General features: G+C 37.6%; 1 protein-coding gene across 6 annotated transcripts in view; it reads left to right on the plus strand.

The window, feature by feature from the left end:
• The window catches only part of LOC133542546 (phospholipase B1, membrane-associated-like), a 47,893-nt gene that overhangs the window by 974 nt on the left and 22,244 nt on the right, over positions 1 to 24,675 (plus strand). For 3 of the 6 annotated variants that reach the window (XM_061886780.1, XM_061886774.1, XM_061886776.1), the window contains exons 2-5: positions 1,477 to 1,555; positions 2,931 to 2,986; positions 21,268 to 21,346; positions 21,416 to 21,474. In XM_061886780.1, coding sequence (XP_061742764.1) covers positions 21,316 to 21,346; positions 21,416 to 21,474 — 90 coding nt within the window. In that variant the 5' untranslated portion in view covers positions 1,477 to 1,555; positions 2,931 to 2,986; positions 21,268 to 21,315. Of the gene's footprint in view, positions 1 to 1,441; positions 1,556 to 2,930; positions 2,987 to 21,267; positions 21,347 to 21,415; positions 21,475 to 24,675 lie in introns of all 6 variants that reach the window. The other 3 variants (XM_061886777.1, XM_061886778.1, XM_061886775.1) reach the window with 2 other exon arrangements.

The following is a 24,675-nucleotide window of genomic DNA, read 5'->3' on the forward strand; positions in this document are numbered from 1 at the left end:
CAGCGCTTCACTTTTTTTCCACATTTTACTATGTTACAGTATTACTCCAAAGTAAAATAAATGCATTATTGTCCTCAAAATTCTGCACACAATAACCCACAATAACAATGTGAAGACTTTTTTTTTTTCCAAGAGAGATTTTTGCACATTTATTGAAAATAAAAAAACTAAGAAATCCCTTTTGCATAAGTATTCATTATGATATGTTTGGCTCTAGTACCTCCCGCAACCCCAAAAGGAACAAGCGGTAGAAAATGAATGGATGGATGTTTGTTTATGTATGCGTTTTTTTGTAGAAAGAGACATTGCACATAGCTCTAACAGCTATTTTTGTATTTTCGTATTGGCCATCCATCCATCCATTTCCTACCGCTTGTCCTTTTATGGGGTGGCGGTAGGCGCTGGAGCCTATCTCAGCTGCATTCGGGCAGAAGGTGGCGTACACCCTGGACAAGTCGCCACCTCATATTGACATAGAAAAATAATAAAACTAATCAGCAGTTGCACTTGAATAAATATAAAGAACATCGGAAAAATATTCACAGCGCTTCACTTTTTTCCAAATTTTATTAGGTTACAACCTTACTCTTAAATAAGATAAATGCATTTTGGTCCTCAAAATTCTGCACACAATACCCCACAATAACAATGTGAAGACGTTTTTGTTTTTTTAGAGAGATTTTTTCAAATTTATTAATAATAAAAAACTAAGAAATCCCTTTTGCATAAGTATGCAAAAGCACCACAGCGCGACCCCAACAGGGACAAGCGGCAGGAAATGGATGGATGGATGTTTGTTTATTTATGCGTTTTTTTTGTAGAAAGGGATGTTACACAGAAAAAACGTGAGCTGCTCAAACAACTATTTTTGTATTTTCGTATTGGCCAGCCAAAAAAAAAAAAAAAAAAGAAACAAGATTTTACATATAAATTATATAATCAATTGTTATCAGACTATTTTAATAACATGATGACTTTAACCCTTGTGTGGCGTTTAGGTCTGTGGGACCCGTTTAAATTTTTTCTGAAAGGAAAAATGATACAATATAATTAATTTTTCAAACTGAGAATCACTGACTTTGGCTCATTTTCTGTGAAGAACATATTTCAGAATACAAATATGTTGTGTGTACCACACACACACACACACACACACACACACACACACACACACACACAGTAGGCCTGGACAGGAGGTGGACAGAGTGTAGGTACACAAGACATCAGGGGGCCAAATGTGCGATAAAATGAGAGCAGACAGTGTTGAAAGTGCAATATGTACATACATCTAGCCTAAATAGCATGTTAGCATCGATTAGCCGGCAGTCATGGCGCGACCAAATATGTCTGATTAGCACATAAGTCAATAACATCAACAAAACTCACCTTTGTGATTTCGTTGACTTTATCGTTGGAAATGCATCTGCTTTGAATGTCGCAGGATATCCACACGTTTCTCTGTGCCATCTGTCGTAGCATCGCCGGTAAAATGTGCAGACCAAACGAGGGACTTTCGCATCTTTTGACCACTGGAGCAACTTGAATCCGTCGATTGGTAAGTGTTTGTTTGGCATTAAATGTGGGTGGAGGGAAAGGCTGGATTTAAATATAGCTACAAATGTACATACAGCTAGCTTAAATAGCATGTTAGCATTGATTAGCTGGCAGTCATGCCGCGACCAAATATGTCTGATTAGCACATAAGTCAATAACATCAACAAAAGTCACCTTTGTGATTTCTTTGACTTTATCGTTGGAAATGCATCTGCTTTGAGTGTCGCAGGATATCCACACGTTTCTCTGTGCCATGTTTGTCTTAACATCGCCGGTAAAATGTGCAGACCAAACGAGGGACTTTCGCATCTTTTGACACTGGTGCAACTTGAACCCGTCGATTGGTATGTGTTTGTTTGGCATTAAATGTGGTTGGAGGGAAAGGGTGAATTTAAATATAGCTACAAATGTACATACAGCTAGCCTAAATCGCATGTTAGCATTGATTAGCATGCCGTGCTAATCGATGCACACACCACGTAAATCAACTGGAATCCATCCCTGATCGTGTTGTTACACCCTCCGACAACACACCGGCGAGGCATGATGTCTCCAAGGTACGGAAAACAGTCGAAAAAACGGAAAATAACAGAGCTGATTTGACTCGTTTGTAATGTGTTTGAGAAAACGTCGGATTGATTACCTATGTGACGTCACAACGAGAGCGAATAATAGAACGCCGTTTAATTCGCCAAAATTCACCCATTTAGAGTTCGGAAATCGGTTAAAAAAATATGCGGTCCTTTTTCTGCAACATCAAGGTATATATTGACGCTTACATAGGTCTGGTGATAATGTTCCCCTTTAAAACACCCCAAAAATTATTCCCGGGCGCTGCCCCTGCTGCTGCTCACTGCTCCCCTCACCTCCCAGGGGATGGAACAAGGTGAGGGGTTTAAATGCAGAGGACAAATCTCACCACACCTAGTGTGTGCGTGACTATCATGGGTACTTTAACTTTATTAAATAAATAGTTCAGGTTTTTTTCTGTCATGGTGTAAACTTTGAAATATCTTTTTAGAAATGAATATAGAGAATTATTTTCCAAGTTGACGAAAAAGTCATTTTGTATGATGAAGGGTGTTAGTATATCTATGTGTACATATGCGTATTGTTAATAATTGTACCTTGAATGGAGTATTAATAAGTGAAAGGCAGAGCTCAAAGGTCCCGCTAATCAGTAGTCTTTGGCCCGGTGATAATGATACTTTACCAGGCGTTCATTTGGCACTTTAGCAGAGCGCTGTGATGTCGTGTGCGCTGTTTGCACTCTGCGTTATTGTCCTCACTTTCAACACACGCCGCGTGGAATGTAAGGTGACTTTCTCTTCGCTTTTGTGTGGATTTACCGCAGGTGTGTTGTTGTTGTTTTGCAGGCTGCGCAGTAGCAGGAGAGGAGACCCTGCAGCAGGCCAAGCAGCGCCCCCCACAGGCAAGTCTTGTACTACACCCAGAATGCATCTTTTTGTAGTCTTTATTCCCACTTTGGTTTGTTTTTTGACGGCCTTCTTTTCCCACACTTTCCATCCGATCGGAGACGTTCGATTATCAAAACGTTTGTCCTGAGCTTCCATTGGTCATATTCCCAAATATACCAGATTACCAGGAATTTCATGTTTTTTCCATTTTTTTTTTCTTTGAAAATGAATAAGTTAAATTTCAAACTTGCACAATTCCCACATTTCGCACGGCTTCCAACATCCACACACTCCACTCACCCTGAGCATTCAAGCCAACATGTTTTCCCAGGTCAACATTTTCCCCGATTACCAGGAATTATCGCAGTTGTGTTTTTCTTTTCACTCATTTTCCCACATTTGTCATCAGATTTCAGCCGTTCTACTATCAGAACATTTGTCTTAGTCTGGAAAATCAAGCTATTTATTTTTTGAAGGCAAAAAAAAAAAAATCCACGGTTTTCCTGGTAATTCCCATTTTCCGTAACACCTATTCTTAAAAAAAAAATTGTCACTACTCTCACATTTTTAGACCGATTCCTAAAATTCCAACGCCGACCAACTTAGTTCACTCATGGATATCATTTTTTGTCTCATATTGCACAAAAAAAATACCCATTTTCCTGAAATTTGCAGCAAATTCCTCTTGAAATTAAAATGGACATTTCCCCCAATTACCAGGAATTCCCACAGTTGTGTTTTTCTTTTGACTACTTTTCTCACATTTGACATCGGATTTCAACCGTTCTACCATCAGAACATTTGTCTTAGTCTGGAAAATCAAGCTATTTATTTTTTGAAGGCAAAAAAAAAAAATCCACGGTTTTCCTGGTAATTCCCATTTTCCGTAACACCTATTCTTAAAAAAAAAATTGTCACTACCCTCACGTTTTTGGACCGATTCCTAAAATTCCAATGCCGACCAACTTAGTCCACTCATGGAAATCATGTTTTGTCTCATATTGCACAAAAAAATTCCCGTTTTCCTGAAATTTGCAGCAAATTCCTCTTGAAATTAAAATCGACATTTCCCCCAATTACCAGGAATTCCCGCAGTTGTGTTTTTCTTTTTGACTACTTTTCTCACATTTGACATCGGATTTCAACCGTTCTACCTTCAGAACATTTGTCTTAGTCTGGAAAATCAAGCTATTTATTTTTTGAAAGCAAAAAAAAAAAAATCCACGGTTTTCCTGGTAATTCCCATTTTCCGTAACACCTATTCTTTAAAAAAAACTTTATTTTTTCCTAAATTCAACAATTCCCACATTTCACACCGATTCTAACCATTCTACCATCCACACACTCCACTCACCCTGGAAATTCAAGCCTTCCTGTTTCCTGCATCAAAATGTTCCCTGATTACCAGGAATTCCTACAGTTGTGTTCCCTTTTTTCTTTTGAATACTTCTCTCACATTTGTCATCGGATTTAAACCGTTCTGCCAACAAAGCGTTCTTCTTAGTCTGGAAATTCAAGCTGTTTATTTTTTGAAGGCAGAAAATTCATCGGTTTTCCTGGTAATTCCCATTTTCCGTAACACCTATTCTTAAAAAAAAAATTGTCACTACTCTCACATTTTTAGACCGATTCCTAAAATTCCAACGCCGACCAACTTAGTTCACTCATGGAAATCATGTTTTGTCTCATATTTCACCCAAAAATACCCATTTTCCGGAAATTTGCAGCAACTTCCTCTTGAAATTAAAATCAACATTTCCCCCGATTACCAGGAATTCCTGAAGTTGTGTTCCCTTTTTTTATTTTGACTACTTCTCTAACATTTTTCATCGGATTTCAATCGTTCCACTATTAAAGCATTCTTATTAGCCGGAATGTCAAGTTATTTATTTTTTGAAAGCAGAAAATTCCCTGGTTTTCCTGGTAATTCCCGTTTTCTGTGACACATATTCTTTAAAGAAAATGTCACTACTTTTACGTTTTTAGAACGATTCGCAAAATTCCAATGCCAACCCACTTAGTTCACTTAGAGCAAATTTGTTATGCCACATATTTCACCAAATTTACCCATTTTCCCGAAATTTGCAGGAAATTCCTCTTGAAATTAATGGGGAATTTCTAAGTTCAACAATTTCCACATTTCCCACGGATTTGAAGCATTCCAACATCCACACACTCCACTCACCCTGAGCACTCAAGCCAACATGTTTTCCCAGGTCAACATTTCCCCCGATTACCAGGAATTCCCACAGTTGTGTTTTTCTTTTCACTCTTTTTCTCACATTTGTCATCAGATTTCAACCGTTCTACCATCAGAACATTTGTCTTAGTCTGGAAAATCAAGCTATTTATTTTTTGAAGGCAAAAAAAAAAAAATCCAGGGTTTTCCTGGTAATTCCCATTTTCCGTAACATCTATTCTTAAAAAAAAAAATTGTCACTACTCTCACATTTTTAGACCGATTCCTAAAATTCCAACGCCGACCAACTTAGTTCACTCATGGATATCATGTTTTGTCTCATATTGCACAAAAAAATTGCCGTTTTCCTGAAATTTGCAGCAAATTCCTCTTGAAATTAAAATCGACATTTCCCCCAATTACCAGGAATTCCCGCAGTTGTGTTTTTCTTTTTGACTACTTTTCTCACATTTGACATCGGATTTAAACCGTTCTACCTTCAGAACATTAGTCTTAGTCTGGAAAATCAAGCTATTTATTTTTTGAAAGCAAAAAAAAAAATCCACGGTTTTCCTGGTAATTCCCATTTTCCGTAACACCTATTCTTAAAAAAAAAATTGTCACTACTCTCACATTTTTAGACCGATTCCTAAAATTCCAACGCCGACCAACTTAGTTCACTCATGGATATCATTTTTTGTCTCATATTGCACAAAAAAAATACCCATTTTCCTGAAATTTGCAGCAAATTCCTCTTGAAATTAAAATGGACATTTCCCCCAATTACCAGGAATTCCCACAGTTGTGTTTTTCTTTTGACTACTTTTCTCACATTTGACATCGGATTTCAACCGTTCTACCATCAGAACATTTGTCTTAGTCTGGAAAATCAAGCTATTTATTTTTTGAAGGCAAAAAAAAAAAATCCACGGTTTTCCTGGTAATTCCCATTTTCCGTAACACCTATTCTTAAAAAACAAATTGTCACTACCCTCACGTTTTTGGACCGATTCCTAAAATTCCAATGCCGACCAACTTAGTCCACTCATGGAAATCATGTTTTGTCTCATATTGCACAAAAAAATTCCCGTTTTCCTGAAATTTGCAGCAAATTCCTCTTGAAATTAAAATCGACATTTCCCCCAATTACCAGGAATTCCCGCAGTTGTGTTTTTCTTTTTGACTACTTTTCTCACATTTGACATCGGATTTCAACCGTTCTACCTTCAGAACATTTGTCTTAGTCTGGAAAATCAAGCTATTTATTTTTTGAAAGCAAAAAAAAAAAAATCCACGGTTTTCCTGGTAATTCCCATTTTCCGTAACACCTATTCTTTAAAAAAAACTTTATTTTTTCCTAAATTCAACAATTCCCACATTTCACACCGATTCTAACCATTCTACCATCCACACACTCCACTCACCCTGGAAATTCAAGCCTTCCTGTTTCCTGCATCAAAATGTTCCCTGATTACCAGGAATTCCTACAGTTGTGTTCCCTTTTTTCTTTTGAATACTTCTCTCACATTTGTCATCGGATTTAAACCGTTCTGCCAACAAAGCGTTCTTCTTAGTCTGGAAATTCAAGCTGTTTATTTTTTGAAGGCAGAAAATTCATCGGTTTTCCTGGTAATTCCCATTTTCCGTAACACCTATTCTTAAAAAAAAAATTGTCACTACTCTCACATTTTTAGACCGATTCCTAAAATTCCAACGCCGACCAACTTAGTTCACTCATGGAAATCATGTTTTGTCTCATATTTCACCCAAAAATACCCATTTTCCGGAAATTTGCAGCAACTTCCTCTTGAAATTAAAATCAACATTTCCCCCGATTACCAGGAATTCCTGAAGTTGTGTTCCCTTTTTTTATTTTGACTACTTCTCTAACATTTTTCATCGGATTTCAATCGTTCCACTATTAAAGCATTCTTATTAGCCGGAATGTCAAGTTATTTATTTTTTGAAAGCAGAAAATTCCCTGGTTTTCCTGGTAATTCCCGTTTTCTGTGACACATATTCTTTAAAGAAAATGTCACTACTTTTACGTTTTTAGAACGATTCGCAAAATTCCAATGCCAACCCACTTAGTTCACTTAGAGCAAATTTGTTATGCCACATATTTCACCAAATTTACCCATTTTCCCGAAATTTGCAGGAAATTCCTCTTGAAATTAATGGGGAATTTCTAAGTTCAACAATTTCCACATTTCCCACGGATTTGAAGCGTTCCAACATCCACACACTCCACTCACCCTGAGCACTCAAGCCAACATGTTTTCCCAGGTCAACATTTCCCCCGATTACCAGGAATTCCCACAGTTGTGTTTTTCTTTTCACTCTTTTTCTCACATTTGTCATCAGATTTCAACCGTTCTACCATCAGAACATTTGTCTTAGTCTGGAAAATCAAGCTATTTATTTTTTGAAGGCAAAAAAAAAAAAATCCAGGGTTTTCCTGGTAATTCCCATTTTCCGTAACATCTATTCTTAAAAAAAAAAATTGTCACTACTCTCACATTTTTAGACCGATTCCTAAAATTCCAACGCCGACCAACTTAGTTCACTCATGGATATCATGTTTTGTCTCATATTGCACAAAAAAATTGCCGTTTTCCTGAAATTTGCAGCAAATTCCTCTTGAAATTAAAATCGACATTTCCCCCAATTACCAGGAATTCCCGCAGTTGTGTTTTTCTTTTTGACTACTTTTCTCACATTTGACATCGGATTTAAACCGTTCTACCTTCAGAACATTAGTCTTAGTCTGGAAAATCAAGCTATTTATTTTTTGAAAGCAAAAAAAAAAATCCACGGTTTTCCTGGTAATTCCCATTTTCCGTAACACCTATTCTTAAAAAAAAAATTGTCACTACTCTCACATTTTTAGACCGATTCCTAAAATTCCAACGCCGACCAACTTAGTCCACTCATGGAAATCATGTTTTGTCTCATATTGCACAAAAAAATTGCCGTTTTCCTGAAATTTGCAGCAAATTCCTCTTGAAATTAAAATCGACATTTCCCCCAATTACCAGGAATTCCCGCAGTTGTGTTTTTCTTTTTGACTACTTTTCTCACATTTGACATCGGATTTCAACCGTTCTACCATCAGAACATTTTTCATAATCTGGAAAATCAAGCTATTTATTTTTTGAAGGCAAAAAAAAAAAAAAAATCCACGGTTTTCCTGGTAATTACCATTTTCCGTAACACCTATTCTTTAAAAAAAACTTTATTTTTTCCTAAATTCAACAATTCCCACATTTCACACCGATTCTAACCATTCTACCATCCACACACTCCACTCACCCTGGAAATTCAAGCCATCATGTTTCCTGCATCAAAATGTTCCCTGATTACCAGGAATTCCTACAGTTGTGTTCCCTTTTTTCTTTTGAATACTTCTCTCACATTTGTCATCGGATTTAAACCGTTCTGCCATCAGTGCGTTCTTCTTAGTCTGGAAATTCAAGCTGTTTATTTTTTGAAGGCAGAAAATTCATCGGTTTTCCTGGTAATTCCCATTTTCCGTAACACCTACTCTTAAAAAAAAAATTGTCACTACCCTCACGTTTTTAGACAGATTCCTAAAATTCCAACGCCGACCAACTTAGTTCACTCATGGAAATCTTGTTTTGTCTCATATTTAACAAAAAAATTCCCGTTTTCCTGAAATTTGCAGCAAATTCCTCTTGAAATTAAAATCGACATTTCCCCCAATTACCAGGAATTCCCGCAGTTGTGTTTTTCTTTTTGACTACTTTTCTCACATTTGACATCGGATTTCAACCGTTCTACCTTCAGGACATTTGTCTTAGTCTGGAAAATCAAGCTATTTATTTTTTGAAAGCAAAAAAAAAAAATCCACGGTTTTCCTGGTAATTCCCATTTTCCGTAACACCTATTCTTTAAATTTTTTTTAATTTTTTCCTAAATTCAACAATTCCCACATTTCACACATATTCTAACCATTATACCATCCACACACTCCACTCACCCTGGAAATTCAAGCCTTCCTGTTTCCTGCATCAAAATGTTCCCTGATTACCAGGAATTCCTGAGGTTGTCTTCCCTTTTTTCTTTTGAATACTTCTCTCACATTTGTCATCGGATTTAAACCATTCTTCCATCAGAGCGTTCTTCTTAGTCTGGAAATTCAAGCTGTTTGTTTTTTGAAGGCAGAAAATGTATCGGTTTTCCTGGTAATTCCCATTTTCCGTAACACCTATTCTTAAAAAAAAAATGTCACTACTCTCACATCTTTAGACCGATTCCTAAAATTCCAACGCCGACCAACTTAGTTCACTCATGGAAATCCTGTTTTGTCTCATATTTCACAAAAAAATACCCATTTTCCAGAAATTTGCAGCAACTTCCTCTTGAAATTAAAATCAACATTTCCCCCGATTACCAGGAATTCCTGAAGTTGTGTTCCCTTTTTTTATTTTGACTACTTCTCTAACATTTTTCATCGGATTTCAATCGTTCCACTATTAAAGCATTCTTATTAGCCGGAATGTCAAGTTATTTATTTTTTGAAAGCAGAAAATTCCCTGGTTTTCCTGGTAATTCCCGTTTTCTGTAACACATATTCTTTAAAGAAAATGTCACTACTTTTACGTTTTTAGAACGATTCGCAAAATTCCAATGCCAACCCACTTAGTTCGCTTAGAGCAATTTTGTTATGCCACATACTTCACAAAATGTACCCATTTTCCCGAAATTTGCAGGAAATTCCACTTGAAATTAATGGGGGTTTTCTAAGTTCAACAATTTCCAAATTTCCCACGGTTTTAAACCTTTCCAACATCCACACACTCCACTCACCCTGGGCATTCAAGCCAACATGTTTTCCCAGGTCAACATTTTCCCCAATTACCAGGAATTTCCGCAGTTGTGTTTTTCTTTTTGACTACTTTCCTCACATTTGTCATCGTATTTCAACCGTTCTACCATCAGAAAATTTTTCTTAGTCTGGAAAATCAAGCTATTTATTTTTTGAAGGCAAAAAAAAAAAAAATCCACGGTTTTCCTGGTAATTCCCATTTTCCGTAACACCTATTCTTAAAAAAAACATTTTTTTTTTCTGAATTCAACAATTCCCACATTTCACACCGATTCTGACCATTATCCCGTCCACACACTCCACTCACCCTGGAAATTCAAGCCATCATGTTTCCTGCTTCAAAATGTTCCCTGATTACCAGGAATTCCTACAATTGTGTTCCCTTTTTTCTTTTGAATATTTTCTTACATTTGTCATCGGATTTAAACCGTTCTGCCATCAGAGCGTTCTTCTTAGTCTGGAAATTCAAGCTGTTTATTTTTTGAAGGCAGAAAATTTATCGGTTTTCCTGGCAATTCCCATTTTCCGTAACACCTATTCATAAAAAAAAAATGTCACTACTCTCACATTTTTAGACCGATTCCTAAAATTCCAACGCCGACCAACTTAGTTCACTCATGGAAATCATGTTTTGTCTCATATTTCACAAGAAAATACAAATGTTCCTGAAATTTGCAGCAACTTCCTCTTGAAATTAAAATCCACATTTCCCCTGATTACCAGGAATTCCTGAGGTTGTCTTCCCTTTTTTCTTTTGACTACTTCTCTAACATTTGTCATCGGATTTCAATTGTTCCACTCTTAAAAGCATTCTTATTAGCCGGAATGTCAAGTTATTTATTTTTTGAAATCAGAAAATTCCCAGGTTTTCCTGGTAATTCCCATTTTCCGTAACACCTATTCTTAAAAAAAAAATTGTCACTACTCTCACATTTTTAGACCGATTCCTAAAATTCCAACGCTGACCAACTTAGTTCACTCATGGAAATCATGTTTTGTCTCATATTTCACAAGAAAATACCCATTTTCCTGAAATTTGCAGCAAATTCCTCTTGAAATTAAATTCTAAATTTCCCCCGATTTCCAGGAATTCCTGAAGTTGTGTTCCCTGTTTTTCTTTTGACTACTTCTCTTAACATTTTTCATCGGATTTCAATCGTTCCACTATTAAAGCATTCTTATTAGCCGGAATGTCAAGTTATTTATTTTTTGAAATCAGAAAATTCCCTGGTTTTCCTGGTAATTCCCGTTTTCTGTAACACATATCCTTTAAAGAAAATGTCACTACTTTTACGTTTTTAGAACGATTCGCAAAATTCCAATGCCAACCCACTTAGTTCACTTAGAGCAATTTTGTTATGCCACATATTTCACCAAATTTACCAATTTTCCCGAAATTTGCAGGAAATTCCTCTTGAAATTAATGGGGGTTTTCTAAGTTCAACAAGTTCCACATTTCCCACGGATTTGAACCGTTCCAACATCCTCACACTCCACTCACCCTGGGCATTCAAGCCAACATGTTTTCCCAGGTCAACATTTTCCCCGATTACCAGGAATTCCCGCAGTTGTGTTTTTCTTTTCACTCTTTTTCTCACATTTGTCATCAGATTTCAACCGTTCTACCATCAGAACATTTGTCTTAGTCTGGAAAATCAAGCTATTTATTTTTTGAAGGCAAAAAAAAAAAAATCCAGGGTTTTCCTGGTAATTCCCATTTTCCGTAACACCTATTCTTAAAAAAAAAATTGTCACTACTCTCACATTTTTAGACCGATTCCTAAAATTCCAACGCTGACCAACTTAGTTCACTCATGGAAATCATGTTTTGTCTCATATTGCACAAAAAAATTCCCATTTTTCTGAAATTAGCAGCAAATTCCTCTTGAAATTAAATTCAACATTTCCCCCGATTACCAGGAATTCCTGAGGTTGTGTTCCCTTTTTTCTTTTGACTACTTCTCTTAACATTTTTCATCGGATTTCAATCGTTCCACTATTAAAGCATTCTTATTAGCCGGAATGTCAAGTTATTTATTTTTTGAAAGCAGAAAATTCCCTGGTTTTCCTGGTAATTCCCGTTTTCCGTAACACATATTCTTTAAAGAAAATGTCACTACTTTTACGTTTTTAGAACGATTCGCAAAATTCCAATGCCAACCCACTTAGTTCACTTAGAGCAATTTTGTTATGCCACATATTTCACCAAATTTACCCATTTTCCCGAAATTTGCATGAAATTCCTTTTGAAATTAATGGGGAATTTCTAAGTTCAACAATTTCCACATTTCCCACGGATTTGAACCGTTCCAATATCCACACACTCCACTCACCCTGGGCATTCAAGCCAACATGTTTTCCCAGGTCAACATATTCCCCGATTACCAGGAATTCCCGCAGTTGTGTTTTTCTTTTGACTACTTTTCTCACATTTGTCATCGGATTTCAACCGTTCTACCATAAGAACATTTGTCTTAGTCTGGAAAATCAAGCTAATTATTTTTTGAAGGCAAAAAAAAAATCCACGGTTTTCCTGGTAATTCCCATTTTCCGTAACACCTATTCTTAAAAAAAACTCTTTTTTTTTTTAAATTCAACAATTCCCACATTTCACACCAATTCTAACCATTATACCATCCACACACTCCACTCACCCTGGAAATTCAAGCCATCATGTTTCCTGCATCAAAATGTTCCCTGATTACCAGGAATTCCTACAGTTGTGTTCCCTTTTTTATTTTGAATACTTCTCTCACATTTGTCATCGGATTTAAACCGTTCTGCCATCAGAGCGTTCTTCTTAGTCTGGAAATTCAAGCTGTTTATTTTTTGAAGGCAGAAAATTCATCGGTTTTCCTGGTAATTCCCATTTTCCGTAACACCTATTCTTAAAAAAAAAATTGTCACTACTCTCACATTTTTAGACGCCGACCAACTTAGTTCACTCATGGAAATCATGTTTTGTCTCATATTGCTCAAAAAAATACCCATTTTCCTGAAATTTGCAGCAAATTCCTCTTGAAATTAAAACCAATATTTCCGCCGATTACCAGGAATTCCTGAGGTTGTGTTCCCTTTTTTCTTTGGACTACTTTTCTTAACATTTTTCATCGGATTGTAACCGTGTAACCATCAGAATATTCGTCTTAGTCTGGAAATTTCAGCTATTTATTTTTCAAAGGCAAAATAATTTCCTCGGTTTTCCTGGTAATTCCAATTTTCTGTAAGACTTATTCTTAAAAAAAAAATTGTCACTACTCTCACATTTTTAGATCAATTCCCAAAATTCCAACGCCGTTCCACCTAGTTCACTCATGGCAATTGTGTTTTGTCACGTATTTGACAAAAATACCCATTTTCCCAAAATTTCCAGGAAATTCCTCTTGAAATTAATGGGGGTTTTCTAAGTTCAACAATTCCCAAATTTTCCACGGGTTCGAACCGTTTCACCATCCACACACTCCACTCGCCCTGGGCATTCAAGCCAACATGTTTCCCGGCTTAAAAATTTCCCTGATTACCAGGAATTCCCACTTTTGAATGCAACATTTTTTTCTTTTGTCTACTTATCCCACTTTTCAACCGTTACGCCAACAGAGTGTTCTTTTATGTCTGGAGAACCAAGCTGTCTATTTCTTGAAGGCAGAAAATTCATCGGTTTTCCTGGTAATTCCCATTTTCCGTAACAACTATTTAAAAAAAATGGTCACTTCTCTCAAATTTGCAGGAAATTCCTCTTGAAATTAATGGGGTTTTTCTAAGTTTAGCAATTCCCACATTTCTCACCGATTTGAACCGTTCCAATATCCACACACCCTGGACATTCAAGCCGACATGTTTTCCCAGGTCAAAATTTTCCCCGATTACCAGGAATTCCCACGGTTAACTTTTTTCTTTTGACTACTTCTCTCACATTTGTCATCGGATTGTAACCGTTTTGCCATCAGAATATTCGTCATAGTCTGGAAATTCCAGCTATTTATTTTTCGAAGGCAAAAAAATTACCAGGAATTCCCACTTTTGACTACAAAAAATATTTTCTTTTCACTACTTATCCCTCATTTTTCATCGCATTTCAACTTTTTTGCCATCAGAGCATTCTTCTTAGTCTGGAAATTCAAGCTATCTATTTTCCGGAGGCAGGAAAATTCTCGGTTTTCCTGGTATTTTGATATTCCGTAACAACTATTCTTCAAAAAAAATTGTCACAACTTTCACTTTTCTCGAAAAATTCCAACGCCAACCCACTTAGTTCACTCATGGCCATAGTGTTATGTTGCATATTTTATACAATTTCCCCTTTTCCCGAAATTCCGAAATTTGCAGTAAATTCCTCTGGAAATAAATAGGGATTTTCTAAGTTCAACAATTCCCACATTTTTCACCTGATTTGAACCTTTCCAACATCCACACACTCCCTTCACCCTGGACGTTCAAGCAAGTATTTTACCTGGTTCTGAAAATTCCCTGATTACCCGGAATTACCAGGAATTTTCCCATTTCGCAAATAAATGGGCAATATACAAACCTCTTCATATTCCACATTTGTCATCCGATTGGAATCGTTCTGACATCCACACACTCCACTCACCCTGTTAATTCCAGCCAAATTGTTTCCAGGTTCCAGAATTTCCCTGATTACCAGGGATTCCCGCTTTTTAATACAACAGTTGTTCCACTTTGTTTCTTTTGACTACTTCTCTCACAGTTTTCATCAAATTTAAACCGTTCCACTATCAGAGCGTTCATCTTAGTTCGGAAATTCAAGCTCATTCTTATTTTTCCTGGTATTTCCGACTTTCCATAACACCTATTCTTTAAATAATTGTCATTACTTCAACATTTCTCGACCAATTCACAAAATTCCAATGCCAACCCACTCACTACCCACTATTTCACAGGATTTCCCTTTTTTTCCGAAATTTAAAAATTTCCAGGAAATGTGATTGAAATAAATGGGGGATAATCTAAGTTAAACAACCCCCACATATCCACCCGATTCAAACCGTTCCAACATCCAGACACTCCACTTACCAGGTTCTGAAAATTACCCAGAATTATCAGGAATTTACCCCTTTGCAAATGAATGGGCAATATACAAACTTCTTCATAACCCACATTTCTTGTTCGATTGGAACTGTTCTAACATCCACACATGGACACTGGACATTCTAGTCAAAATGTTTTCGGGGTTACAACATTTTCCTGATTACCAGGATTTCCAGCTTTCAAAAACCACTGTTTTTGCCCTTTTTTCTTCTAACTTTTTCTCCCCTAGTTTTCATCTGATTGGATCCATCCAAGTATTAAAACGTTCAACTTGGCCGAAAATCAAAGGCAACCATATATTTTTCTTATCAGATATCCCTGATTACCAGGAACTCCAAGTTTTTCAGGACATTTTTCTCTGACATTTATTACCCGATTCAAACCGTTAGACCAGGGGTAGGGAACCTATGGCTCGCGAGCCAGATGTGGCTCTTTTGATGACTGCATCTGGCTCTCGGATACATCTGAGCTGACATTGCTTAACACGATAAGTAATGAAGGATTCCGCTTGTAATCGCAGTGTTAAAAATAATGTTCAAAATATAAAACATTCTCATGCTTTTTTATGTTCAAGAAGTTGGGTTAATGGTAAAAATATATTTATTATTGATTCTCCTGGGGGTTCTTCAGACCACCAAGCACTGACATGAGAGCCTGTTTCCGGGTTGCAATATTGTTGTATTTTTCAATAAGTCTCTCCGTTGCTTTCCAGCGGATGTATTTTTCTCTTTCATTTTCGCTCGCGCTCTGGCTCCAGCTCCAACCCTGTCTCTCCTCCTGGCTGCTGCTTATAACAGAGCGACAGGTGATTAGATAAAAAGGCCCAGGTGGGCCTTCTACGTGCCTGTCGCTGATTTCGAGGCTGGTCCTGGCAACACCCCGCTTCGCTGCAGGCCCGCAGGCCACGCCCCTCCACAGTTAGCTTCAGAATAACAATGTTATTACAAAGAATAAGAGACCTATTGTACTCCGGAAATGTTGGTCTTACATAAAAATGCACACGTTTAGTTGTGTTCAGTGTTAAAAATATATATATATTTTATGGCTCTTACGGAAATACATTTTAAAATATTTGGCTTCTTGGCTCTTTCAGCCAAAAAGGTTCCCGACCCCTGCGTCAGACCATCCACTTTATCCTAGACATCCAAGCTAAACACGTTTCCCATTTCCTAAAATTTCAGTTTTTCCGGGAATTTCCCGAAATTTCTCACCATTGAAAATGAATGGGCAATATACAAACTTTTGCATATCATTAGAGATGTCCGATAATATGGGACTGCTGATATTATCCGCCGATAAATGCTTTAAAATTTAATATCGTAAATCGGTTTCAAAAAGTAAAATTCACGAGTTTTTATAACGTTGTTTACATGGACGTAGGGAGAGGTACGGAGCGCCAATAAACCTCGAAGGCACTGCCTTTGCGTGCCGTCCCAATCACATAATATCTACAGCTTTTCACACACACAGTGTGACCTGTATGGTCAACAGCCATACAGGTCACACTGAGGCTGGCCGTATAAACAACTTTAACACTGTTACAAATATGCGCCACACTGTGAACACACGCCAAACAAGAATTACACATTTTGGGAGAACATCCGCACCGTAACACAACATAAACACAACAGAACAAATACCCACAACCCCTTGCAGCACTAACTCTTCCGGGACGCTACAATATACACCCCCTCCCCCGCCCACCTCAACCTCCTCATGCTCTCTCAGGGAGAGCATGTCCCAAATTTTCGAGCTGCTGTTTTAAGGCATGTTAAAAAAAAAAGTACTTTGTGACTTCAATAATAAATACGGCAGTGCCATGTTGGCATTTTTTTTTTTTTATAACTTGATTTGATTTATTTTGGAAAACCTTGTTACATTGTTTAATGCATCCAGCGGGGCATCACAACAAAATTAGGCACTATAATGTGTTCATTCCACGACTGTATATATCGGTATCGGTTGGACAATATCGGACTATCGTCAAAAAAGCCATTATCGGAGATCTCTTGAAATAAGTATAAAAGTACACTTAGCATGTTACAAAATGAAAGGACGGTTAGAATAATACGGGTCTTACCCTTTTTGACCACGGGGCCCAACTTTTCCACATTTCTACGCAATTATTGACACTGAATTCGTAATCTTACTCCTGAATTTAATTGTGTTCAATAAACAAACAAAATTAGGCGTAATAATGTGTTGATTCCACGACTGTATATATCGGTATCGGTTGATATCGGAATCGGTAATTAACAGTTGGACAATATCGGACTATCGTCAAAAAAGCCATTATCGGAGATCTCTTGAAATAAGTATAAAAGTACACTTAGCATGTTACAAAATGAAAGGACGGTTAGAATAATACAGGTCTTGCCCTTTTTGACCACGGGGCCCAACTTTTCCACATTTCTACGCAATTATTGACACTGAATTCGTAATCTTACTCCTGAATTTAATCGTGTTCAATAAACAAACAAAATTAGGCGTAATAATGTGTTGATTCCACGACTGTATATATCGTTGTCGGTTGATATCGGAATCTGTAATTAACTGTTGGAAAATGAAAGGACAGTTAGAATTATACAGGTCTTGCCCTTTTTGACCACGGGGCCCAACTTTTCCACATTTCTACGCAATTATTGACACTGAATTCGTAATCTTACTCCTGAATTTAATCGTGTTCAATAAACAAACAAAATTAGGCGTAATAATGTGTTGATTCCACGACTGTATATATCGATATCGGTTGATATCGGAATCGGTAATTAACAGTTGGACAATATCGGACAAAAAAGCCATTATCGGAGATCTCTTGAAATAAGTATAAAAGTACACTTAGCATGTTACAAAATGAAAGGACAGTTAGAATAATACAGGTCTTGCCCTTTTTGACCACGGGACCCAACTTTTCCACATTTCTACGCAATTATTGACACTGAATTCGTAATCTTACTCCTGAATTTAATCGTGTTCAATAAACAAACAAAATTAGGCGTAATAATGTGTTGATTCCACGACTGTATATATCGGTATCGGTTGGACAATATCGGACTATTGTCAAAAAAGCCATTATCGCAGATCTCTTGAAATAAGTATAAAAGTACACTTAGCATGTTACAAAATGAAAGGACGGTTAGAATAATACAGGTCTTACCCTTTTTGACCACGGGGCCCAACTTTTCCACATTTCTACGCAATCATTGACACTGAATTCGGAATCTTACTCCTGAATTTAATCGTGTTCAATAAACAAACAAAATTAGGCGTAATAATGTGTTGATTCCACGACTGTATTTATCGTATCGGTTGATATCGGAATCGGTAATTAATAGTTGGACAATATCGGACTATCGTCAAAAAAGCCATTATCGGAGATCTCTTGAAATAAGTATAAAAGTACACTTAGCATGTTACAAAATGAAAGGACGGTTAGAATAATACAGGTCTTGCCCTTTTTGACCACGGGGCCCAACTTTTCCACATTTCTACGCAATTATTGACACTGAATTCGTAATCTTACTCCTGATTTTAATCGTGTTCAATAAACAAACAAAATTAGGCGTAATAATGTGTTGATTCCACGACTGTATATATCGGTATCGGTTGGACAATATCAGACTATCGTCAAAAAAACCATTATCGGAGATCTCTTGAAATAAGTATAAAAGTACACTTAGCATGTTACAAAATGAAAGGACGGTTAGAATAATACAGGTCTTACCCTTTTTGACCACGGGGCCCAACTTTTCCACATTTCTACGCAATCATTGACACTGAATTCGTAATCTTACTCCTGAATTTAATCGTGTTCAATAAACAAACAAAATTAGGCGTGATAATGTGTTGATTCCACGACTGTATATATCGGTGTCGGTTGATATCGGAATCGGTAATAAACAGTTGGACAATATCGGACTATCGGCAAAAAAGCCATTATCGGAGATCTCTTGAAATAAGTATAAAAGTACACTTAGTATGTTACAAAATGAAAGGATGTTTAGAATAATACAGGTCTTACCCTTTTTGACCACGGGGCCCAACTTTTCCACATTTCTACGCAATCATTGACACTGAATTCGGAATCTTACTCCTGAATTTAATCGTGTTCAATAAACAAACACAATTAGGCGTAATAATGTGTTGATTGCACGACTGTATATATCAGTGTCGGTTGATATCGGAATCGGTAATTAACAGCTGGACAATATCGGACAAAAAAGCCATTATCGGAGGTCTCTTGAAATAAGTATAAAAGTACACTTAGCATGTTACAAAATGAAAGGACAGTTAGAATAATACAGGTCTTACCCTTTTTGACCACGGGGCCCAACTTTTCCACATTTCTACGCAATTATTGACACTGAATTCGTAATCTTACTCCTGAATTTAATCGTGTTCAATAAACAAACAAAATTAGGCGTAATAATGTGTTGATTCCACGACTGTATATATCGGTGTCGGTTGATATCGGAATTGGTAATTAACAGTTGGACAATATCGGACTATCGTCAAAAAAGCCATTATCGGAGATCTCTTGAAATAAGTATAAAAGTACACTTAGCATGTTACAAAATGAAAAGACAGTTAGAATAATACAGGTCTTGCCCTTTTTGACCACGGGGCCCAACTTTTCCACATTTCTACGCAATTATTGACACTGAATTCGTAATCTTACTCCTGAATTTAATCGTGTTCAATAAACAAACAAAATTAGGCGTAATAATGTGTTGATTCCACGACTGTATATATCGGTGTCGGTTGATATCGGAATCGGTAATTAACAGTTGGACAATATCGGACTATCGTCAAAAAAGCCATTATCGGAGATCTCTTGAAATAAGTATAAAAGTACACTTAGCATGTTACAAAATGAAAGGACGGTTAGAATAATACAGGTCTTGCCCTTTTTGACCACGGGGCCCAACTTTTCCACATTTCTACGCAATCATTGGCACTGAATTCGTAATCTTACTCCTGAATTTAATCGTGTTCAATAAACAAACAAAATTAGGCGTAATAATGTGTTGATTCCACGACTGTATACATCGGTGTCGGTTGATATCGGAATCGGTAATTAACAGTTGGACAATATCGGACAAAAAAGCCATTATCGGAGATCTCTTGAAATAAGTATAAAAGTACACTTAACATGTTACAAAATGAAAGGACGGTTAGAATAATACAGGTCTTACCCTTTTTGACCACGGGGCCCAACTTTTCCACATTTCTACGCAATTATTGACACTGAATTTGTAATCTTACTCCTGAATTTAATCGTGTTCAATAAACAAACAAAATTAGGCGTAATAATGTGTTGATTCCACGACTGTATATATCGGTATCGGTTGATATCGGAATCGGTAATTAACAGTTGGACAATATCGGACAAAAAAGCCATTATCGGAGATCTCTTGAAATAAGTATAAAAGTACACTTAGCATGTTACAAAATGAAAGGACAGTTAGAATAATACAGGTCTTGCCCTTTTTGACCACGGGGCCAACTTTTCCACATTTCTACGCAATTATTGAAACTGAATTCGTAATCTTACTCCTGAATTTAATCGTGTTCAAAAAACAAACAAAATTAGGCGTAATATTGTGTTGATTCCACGACTGTATATATCGGTATCGGTTGATATCGGAATCGGTAATTAACAGTTGGACAATATCGGACTATCGTCAAAAAAGCCATTATCGGAGGTCTCTTGAAATAAGTATAAAAGTACACTTAGCATGTTACAAAATGAAAGGACAGTTAGAATAATACAGGTCTCGCCCTTTTTGACCACGGGGCCCAACTTTTCCACATTTCTACGCAATTATTGACACTGAATTCGTAATCTTACTCCTGAATTTAATCGTGTTCAATAAACAAACAAAATTTGGCGTAATAATGTGTTGATTCCACGACTGTATATGTCGGTAATTAAGAGTTGGACAATATTGGATATCGGCAAAAAATCCATTATCGGACATCTCTACATATCCTGCCTATCTCATCCAATTTGAACCGTTCCTCCATCCACACTCTACACTCACACTGGACATTCAAGCATTTCAGTTGGCCAATTTTCTCCAGGAAATGACACAGATTCTGTTTAAGTTGAATTTTGCAGTTTTTGTTTCATTCTGCTGCTTGTGAACATCAGCCACTGTCGACATCTGCGGCCTGAAGAGAGCGTCGGACAGTCAATCATGAGGTTCTTCTTGCAGGAGGAGTTCCTCCGCGCTGGTCTTCATCCTCTGCTCCAGTGTCCCGACATGAGTCCCTCTCCCAGCATCCCAGCCTCAGGTGGCCGTCACTATTCTCCTGTCATGACCTCGTGAAATCATTGCAACGCGTTCCTCTGCTCTGTTGTAGTCGAGCGTGTGAAAGCTGCGGACGTCAAGGTCATCGCCGCGCTGGGAGACTCGTTGACGGTGAATAACACTTTATACTATCTTACAAACCCCGTCTCCATATGAGTTGGGAGATTGTGTTGGACGTAAATATGAACAGAATACAATGATTTGCAAATCCTTTTCAACCCATATTCAGTGGAATGCACTACAAAGACAACATATTTGATGTTCAAACTCATAAACTTTTAATTCTTTTTGCAAATAATAATTAACTTAGATATTTATGGCTGCAACACGTGCCAAAGTAGTTGGGAAAGGGCATGTTCACCACTGTTTTACATCACCTTTTCTTTTAACAACACTCAATAAACGTTTGGGAACTTAGGAAACTAATTGTTGAAGCTTTGAAAATGGAATTCTTTCCCATTCTTGTTTTATGTAGAGCTTCAGTCGTTCAACAGTCCGGGGTCTCCGTTGTCGTATTTTACGCTTCATAATGCGCCACACATTTTCGATGGGAGACAGGTCTGGACTGCAGGCGGGCCAGGAAAATAGCCGCACTCTTTTTTTAATGAAGCCACGCTGTTGTAACACGTGCTGAATGTGGCTTGGCATTGTCTTGCTGAAATAAGCAGGGGCGTCCATGAAAAAGTCTGCGCTTAGATGGCAGCATATGTTGTTCCAAAACCTGTATGTACCTTAGTGGTGCCTTTACAGATGTGTAAGTTACCCATGCCTTGGGCACTAATGCACCCCCATATCATCACAGATGCTGGCTTTTGAACTTTGCGTCGATAACAGTCTGGATGATTCGCTTCCCCTTTGGTCCGGATGACACGATGTTGAAAATTTCCAAAAACATTTTGAAATGTGGACTCGTCAGACCACAGAACACTTTTCCGCTTTGCATCAGTCCATCTTAAACGATCTCGGGCCCAGAGAAGCTGGCGGCGTTTCTGGATGTTGTTGATAAATGGCTTACGTTTTGCATAGTAGAGCTTTAACTTGCATTTACAGATCTAGCGACGAACTGTATTTAGTGACAGGGGTTTTGTGAAGTGTTCCTGAGCCCATGTGGTGATATCCTTTAGAGATTGATGTCTGTTTTTGATACAGTGCCGTCCGAGGGATCAAAGGTCACGGTCATTCAATGTTGGTTTCCGGCCATGCCGCTTACGTGGAGTGATTTCTCCAGATTCTCTGAACCTTTTGATGATATTATGGACCGTAGATGTTGAAATCCCTAAATTTCTTGCAATTGCACTTTGAGAAACGTTGTTCTTAAACTGTTTGACTATTTGCTCACGCAGTTGTGGACAAAGGGGTGTACCTCGCCCCATCCTTTCTTGTGAAAGACTGAGCATTTTTTGGGAAGCTGTTTTTATACCCAATCATGGCACCCACCTGTTCCCAATTAGCCTGCACACCTGTGGGATGTTCCAAATAAGTGTTTGATGAGCATTCCTCAACTTTATCAGTATTTTTTGCCACCTTTTCCAACTTCTTTGTCACGTGTTGTTGGTATTAAATCCTAAAGTTAATGATTATTTGCAACAACAAAAAATGTTTATCAGTTCGAACATGAAATATGTTGTCTTTGTAGCATATTCAACTGAATATGGGTTGAAAATGATTTGCAAATCATTGTATTCCGTTTATATTTACATCTAACACAATTTCCCAACTCATATGGAAACGGGGTTTGTATTTTCTATTCTATTCTGTACAGTTGTGGTCAAAAGTTTACATACACTTGTAAAGAAATGGCTATCTTGAGTTTCCAATCCTTTCTACAACTCTCTACCGCTGTTTTTCTTCATCTTTAAAGTGGGGGGGCTGTGGCTCCTCTTCTTTCACGTGGAGCTGCTGTGACCCCTTCTGCTCAATACTGTTAGGACCCCTCCTGCTGCTCAGGTGGACGATATTTTTCACAGACGTCTGCAGATTTGACCAAATCAGATTTAATTTTCGAGTCCGCTTTAGTGTGAAGTGAATTATTTTTATATAGCGCTTTTCTCAAGTGACTCAAAGCGCTTTACATAGTGAAACCCAATATCTAAGTTACATTAAAAACCAGTGTGGGTGGCACTGGGAGCAGGTGGGTAAAGTGTCTTGCCCAAGGACACAACGGCAGTGACTAGGATGGCGGGAGCGGGAATCGAACCTGCAACCCTCAAGTTGCTGGCACGGCCACTCTACCAACCGAGCTATGCCACCCCTTTACGATTCGGTTATTTGCGGACTCACTTTTGCTTTCACATGCAGTAAAAAGGAGAAGAAACGGGTCGATTAGCATCGACTTTGACGAGTTGAGAAGTAACGTGAGCGTACAAAACCAACAGTGAGGTCTTGAGAGGCACAGATTTCACGGGTCCCCCATGAGGTTCCAAAGGGCCCCAAGGACAATATTCTACTTTGAAAATGTCTATAAAATATAAATGTTTTTGGCAATAAATTAACAAAATTGTGCACGTAATTTTATGGCAATTACAAAAAAAAGTCCAGTTTTATTCTCAGGGCATTCAATCAATCATAACTGGACAGTTAAACTGAACATATATACATAAATATACTATATATATGTATATATATATATATATATATACTGTGGGGCAAAAAAGCATTTAGTCAGCCACCAATTGTGCAAGTTTTCCCACTTAAAATGATGACAGAGGTCTGTAATTTTCATCATAGGTACACTTCAACTGTGAGAGACAGAATGTGGGGGGAAAAAATCCAAGAATTCCCATTGTAGGAATTTTAAAGAATTTATTTGTAAATTATGGTGGGAAATAAGTATTTGGTCAACCATTCAAAGCTCAAAATCTCACGATACATGGCCCCATTCAGTCTTTCCTTAACACGGATCAATCGTCCTTGTCCCCTTAGCAGAAAAACAGCCCCAAAGCATGATGTTTCCACCCCCATGCTTCACAGTAGGTGTGGTGTTCTTGGGGTGCAACTCAGTATTCGTCTTCCTCCAAACACGACGAGTTGAGTTTATGCCAAAAAGTTCTATTTTTTTTGTTTCATCTGACCACATGACATTCTCCCATGTGGTCTCCGGCAAACTTCAGACGGGCCTGGACATGCACTGGCTTAAGCAGGGGGACACATCTGGCACTGCAGGATTTGACTCCCTGTCGGCGTAGTGTGTTACTGATGGTAACCTTTGTTACTTTGGTCCCAGCTCTCTGCAGGTCATTCACCAGGTCCCCCCGTGTGGTTCTGGGATTTTTGGTCACAGTTCTCATGATCATTTTGACCCCACGGGATGAG

This window comes from Nerophis ophidion, linkage group LG24 (genome assembly GCF_033978795.1).
Source record: "Nerophis ophidion isolate RoL-2023_Sa linkage group LG24, RoL_Noph_v1.0, whole genome shotgun sequence".
Classification (NCBI taxonomy): Eukaryota; Metazoa; Chordata; class Actinopteri; order Syngnathiformes; family Syngnathidae; genus Nerophis; species Nerophis ophidion.